The sequence below is a fragment of the Echinops telfairi genome, unplaced genomic scaffold (genome assembly GCF_000313985.2).
Source record: "Echinops telfairi isolate 266 unplaced genomic scaffold, ASM31398v2 ScPeMD7_10;HRSCAF=50, whole genome shotgun sequence".
In the NCBI taxonomy this organism is placed as follows: Eukaryota; Metazoa; Chordata; class Mammalia; order Afrosoricida; family Tenrecidae; genus Echinops; species Echinops telfairi.
Genome location: NW_022103907.1, coordinates 12,851,324 through 12,856,783, shown reverse-complemented (window position 1 = coordinate 12,856,783; position 5,460 = coordinate 12,851,324). Strand labels below are relative to the sequence as shown.

Sequence of the window (5,460 nt, the reverse complement as noted above, 5' to 3'; positions counted from 1 at the left end):
CAAAGCTGAGAAGAGGAACTTCATATTTAGTACTAATGTAGACAAATATTCAAATACAATAATGTTATTGCAGCACTAGTCACAAGAGACAAAGGTTGGAAACAACCCAAATGCCCAATTAATACATAAGTAAGCAAAGCATGGCATATAAAATAGTGGAATATTACGCAGCCAAAAAGAGAAGTGAAAATCCTGACATGCCATGAGGTGTATAAACCTTGAAAACGTTAAGAGCCAGTGGGCCTGTTCAGACTTGTAGTGATCCTACCTACAAAGTGGCATTCACGAGAACTTTTTATTATCTTTTAATTTTTCCACACCCATTTTGAATCCTCTTTGTAAACAGGGCATTCCAAAAAGAGAAGGAAACATACTGGGCCCTGACCACCCTCATGATCTTTGCTACATGTGAGGTCATGATGGCGGCCACTGTTGGTCCATCTCCTCAGGGGTCTTCCTCTTGTTTTGCTAATTTTCTACTTTGCACCACACATGATGCCCTTCTCCAGAGACTAATCACTCCTGGTAACATATCCAAAGCACATGAGACACCTTTTCTCCCTACTTGCTTCTAAAAAGCATTTTGGCTGCACTTCTTTCCAGACAGTCCATGGTATATTCTTGAGTCATCCCCAAAGAACACAACTTCTCCAGTCTTCTTTATTCAGGGCCCGGCTTGTGCATGCATCTGCGGCCATTGAAAACACCCTGGCTATGGTCACATGAACTGTAGTCTTCAAACTGGTATTTTTGCTTTTTAAAATTTTAAGGGAGAAACATACTAGTTCTGGTGAAAAAGATGTACAACAAGGCTGTGCAGGTGTTCTTCTGATTATATTGTTAATATTTTTGCCCTAAGGTAGAATATGTACTATATAAGAACTGCAGTACTTATTTTGTTTCATGTCATATTCTACTTGAACAATTTCTTTCCTTTTTAGCAGCACATTTTCAGGTGATTTGTGTGATACTGATTGCTAACATTGAAAGGTTTCTTTCTTTTTTTTGCTATTCTATTGCATTAAATTTTAGACTCATAAGAATTAGATAAGTGGTTCAAAAATGCATCAGTGAGTCATAAAGTAATGTTGAAAATAGTAGATAAATACCACAACTCTGTAAACTTCATAAACATAAGCAGGATAAATCTCAGGGCAAAAATGAAATATGAATCTGTATGCGTTTTGACAAGTGATATATAATATTTTCTCATAAACAGCAGGACAAGAAAAGTGTGTACATAAGTACCATGCATAAGAGAAAATTGGATTTTATTGAATTCATGATCCATTTTCATCTAGTTCCCAATATGTGCTCTGCTCTTAAACCTTGTCAAATGTCAAAAAAAAAAAAACCCCAAAAAACTTTAAGGTAGACCTTTCACCGCAAATTCACCCAGAGTCGGATGTCATTTCCCATCACCTATCAGCTTGACCTACTGTGGTGGCTTGTGTGTTGCTGTGATGCTGAAAAGCTTTGCCACTGGTGTTTCAAATAGAAGCTGGATCACCCCGGGTGAGTAGGCTTCAGCAGAGCTTCCAGACTCAGAACAAACACAGAGAAGGAAGAGGCTATCCAAATCTGCAAAGCTCACCGCTCACAGCAATGTAAACAGCTGCAGAACGCTGTCTGATACATTGCCAGAAGAGGAGCCCCTCAAGTTTGAAGGCACTTAAAATGAGACCGGAGAAGTGTCTCCTCGAAGGAGTCGTTGTGGTTGTTGTTGCTGTTGTTAGATGCCATCAAGCTGGTTGGCCAGGTAGCTTGTCTTCCAAATATTCTGGCACTGATGAAGATGAATGGGTGTCTCCAGTGCTTCCGCAACTTGTTGAAATACATTAACTGGAAATCTGGCCATTTCTAGAGCTTTACTGTTTTGCTAACGTCTTCAGTGTAGCTCAGACTTCCTCCTTCAGCGCTGTGGGCTCTGGCTCATAGGACACGGCTGACTGTCGGCTGGTTCCTTTGGTCCAGTGACTCTGCCTTCTTTCCGTCTTCTGATGCTTCCTGCAGCTTTCAACATTTTTGCCATTGCAATTCCATATTGTGATTCGAGGCGTGAATGTTTCTTCAGTTCGTGCAACGTGGGCGTGCTGAGCACATTCTTCCTTTTTGGCTTTCTAACTCCAGGCTTTTGCACATTTCATTACAATGCTCAACTTTCTCTTCTGCAGCTGGCCTTTGAAATTTTTGTTTTAGCTTTTACTTCATCGTTTCCTCCATGTGTTTTAACTGCTGTACATCAGTCTCTTGAGGTCTTCTGTTATTAGTCTTCAATGCTAATGCTCGAAGTACTTGCCCTTAATAACATGCATGGAGTAGAGCTTGTAGAACCTTTCTTTGCTGATGGGGCACAACTAAAATACGAAAGAACAGCTGCAAATATTCATTAATAACTCAAAATGGAACATACAAAGTATGAATCTAGGAAAATTAGAAATTGTAAAAAATTAAATCGAACTCCTAAAGAGCAATATTCTAGGCATTCATGAGCTGAAATGGACTGGCATTAGCCACTTTGAATTGGACAATCATACTGCCCACACCACGTGTGTGTGCACACTCACGTGTTAGCCAGTACTATGGGGTCACCTAAACAAGTAATATGAAATATCTGGAGCAGTGGTTACGAGCCTGGCTGCTACCCAAAAGGTCAGTGGTGTGACCCCACTAGCTGCTCTTCGTGAGAAAGACATCACAGTCTGCATTTTTAGAGGTGATTAGCACTGGAAACCCTATAGGGTAGTTCTTTTCTGTCCTATGGGTCACTCTGGATTAGATCAACTCAATGACGTTGGGTTTGTTTTGGATTTGTGTAGGGAATCACCTGAACAAATAATAAGATCCGTCTAATTCTAGAGTTATATCAGTGCTGTGACATTTTTCTAATGGCTGTGCTTCAGACCTCCACAACAGCCATTGCACAATGCTCTCCCGTGCAGACAGCAGCACAGAAAGCAGTGCCTGTCGTAGCATTTATTTCCCCCTTGTTGGCCAAATGGTTCGTGCTCTTGGGTGCTAACAGTAAGGTTAGAGGTTTGCATCCACCCAGCGTTACCTGGGCTTAGTGACCGACTTCTGAGAAATCAGACATTGAAAACCTAGGGAGCACAGTTCCTCTCTGACCACATGGGTTCATTGTAGCCAACTCGAGGGCAACTGCTGCTGGCCAGGGTCTTAGCAGACACTCCACGGACTCTGAAGGCACAGGGCTCTATATTCATCTCCTAACCTGCTGAAAACCTGTGTTTGAGACTTACCACCGGTTACCTGCCCCAAGAACCAATTTCTTTTCAACGGCTATTTCTAGAACTTTTTAGAAGCCCAGATTTCCAAAAGTGGAAACAATAAACAACTTACCTTAAATCTTAATCAATCTGAAAACCAAAGGCAATGAATTTATGGATACCTTCTCTCTTTGGTATTCCTCTTCCCATCTGACCCCTGGAATGTTGCCTTTATCTTCAGGATCAGAGAGATATTAATCACATATTTTCTTTCTGATTCCAGGAGTTCTAGAGCCACAGTCTGTCTTTTCGCTTGAAAAACAAACCAAGGAGGGATATTTTTGTTAATCCCAAACCCTACAAAACGATAGACAATAATGAGTCAATAAAAAGATAATGAAAGCAATAATAAAAATTAAACATGTCTTTAAGTTTTTGGTAAATGAAAAGAAAAATAGAGGCATGGTAATTGATTTAGCTGACCAAAAGGCACAAAACCTCGGAGCTTCCATTTGCAAGTGGTAAACATGCCAAGAAACAAAAAGGCTCAAGGATGGAGGCAACAGGTACTGCCAAAAGTACAAATAAGGGGCAATACTGAAAACATTGCGCATCAGTACAATTGCACTTTCCGGTTTTCACCTCCACCACATGCCAGTATGAGTTAGTTTATTGTGCCAATCTGGCCGATAAACACAGGTGGGGTTAAAGGGGGGAGGGATAAATGGCTCAGTGAGCCTCCCCTTTCTAGTTCTTGGGTCTGTTGCTTTGTGATGGTTGGCCCAGGGTGTAACTGCCTTAGCCAGTTCCCTGCCTCAGCTGGCAAGGCTCACTTCCTGCAAGACATCCCCAAGGAGAAGCCGCATTTACCTACCCCGATGCAGCCCTAGGTGCTGAAGTAGCCGTGTGGAGACCCCTGCCAGCACTGAGATGCTTACACGTTCACTGATTCCACTTTTCTCCTGCAGTCAGCATCACAGTGTGTGTTTTATGAGATGGAGGAGGACTTTGTGGATTGGTGTCAGACATATGGGTTAATGTTGACTTGTGGGCTTAGGCAGCACTGGGTCAGGATGTTTTCTTGATGTGCAGTTATCCTTTATATAAAACTCTCTCTTATACATATGAGTTTCTGTAGATTTGTTTCTCTCAAGTACCCAGACTAACACACAGTACCTACCTCACTCCCTCCTCACAGGAAATGGGAAGATTAAATTAGAGAAACGTTCATCTCTGGGATCTAGGCTAAATGCATCAGACAAAGCAGAGATCAGAGTTGAGAAGCCAGAATAAAAACAAGACAACTCGAAGGAAGCCTGCACATTGAACATGTCAATGCCCCTCTCACCCATTCCCCTGCATACCCTGCCCTGCTGGCAGCCAGGTTTGCTCTGGTTGGACAGGAGACTGGTAGACTTTCACCTAACAGCTTCCAGGGGTGGAGGTAGGGGTGAGGTGGGAAGACCTATACACACTGATGTAAAGAGGTCATTTATCACATAATTACTTTGCCACTTGATAGTCCACAATGAAGCCTACACATTGACAAGCTTGGCTAACACAGAATATTCAGATATGTGTGTGTATTTAAAATCCTGTCTCACATATAAATAATTAGAGCCAAGGACCCTCAGGCAGTTGAAGAAAGCTTTCAATATGAAAGAGAGGAAAGAATATATACACATCTATTTTTTTTTATTTTTTTAAGGCCTGAAGAAACAGGTAACACAATAAACAAAAGGTTTTTTTCTTCAAAATCTTATGAGTAACATCCTCAAAGAGATATGAGAAAATATTAAAGCTATTTTACAATGACAGCACAAAAAGCCTGTGTTGTATTTTTACGAAGTAAAATTAAAAGGCTAGAATACAGAATCAAAGAAATCCAAAAGGAAGAACATATAGAATAATGGAGTCGAATTACAGATGCAGAAGTAAACTCAGCAGCGATGGGCAGCTGATCTTCGACAAAGGGTCAAAATCCATTCAATGGGGGGAGAAGTAGTCTCTCTAACAAATGATCTACTGAAAATGAAATCCTTCTGCTCTTCGAAAACTATCAAAAGAGTAAAAAGAGAACTTGCAGGCTAGGTTGAAATTTTTGGCAACCACATATAGAATATCGGTCTAAGCTCTGTAGAGAAAACTTCAACACCTCAACGTCAAAACGACAAACAGTCCAGTTTAAAAATCAGCAAATGGTATGAACAAAGACTTGACCGAAGACGACATT

At 41.1% G+C, this 5,460-nt stretch overlaps 1 protein-coding gene across 1 annotated transcript in view; it reads right to left on the bottom strand.

Annotated features, from left to right (window-relative positions):
• Positions 1–5,460, bottom strand: part of ARHGEF33 (Rho guanine nucleotide exchange factor 33) — a 93,024-nt gene that overhangs the window by 27,841 nt on the left and 59,723 nt on the right. The window contains exon 10 of the mRNA XM_045287031.1: positions 3,410–3,539. Within this exon, the coding sequence (XP_045142966.1) occupies positions 3,410–3,539 (130 nt within the window). The remainder of the gene's footprint in view (positions 1–3,409; positions 3,540–5,460) is intronic.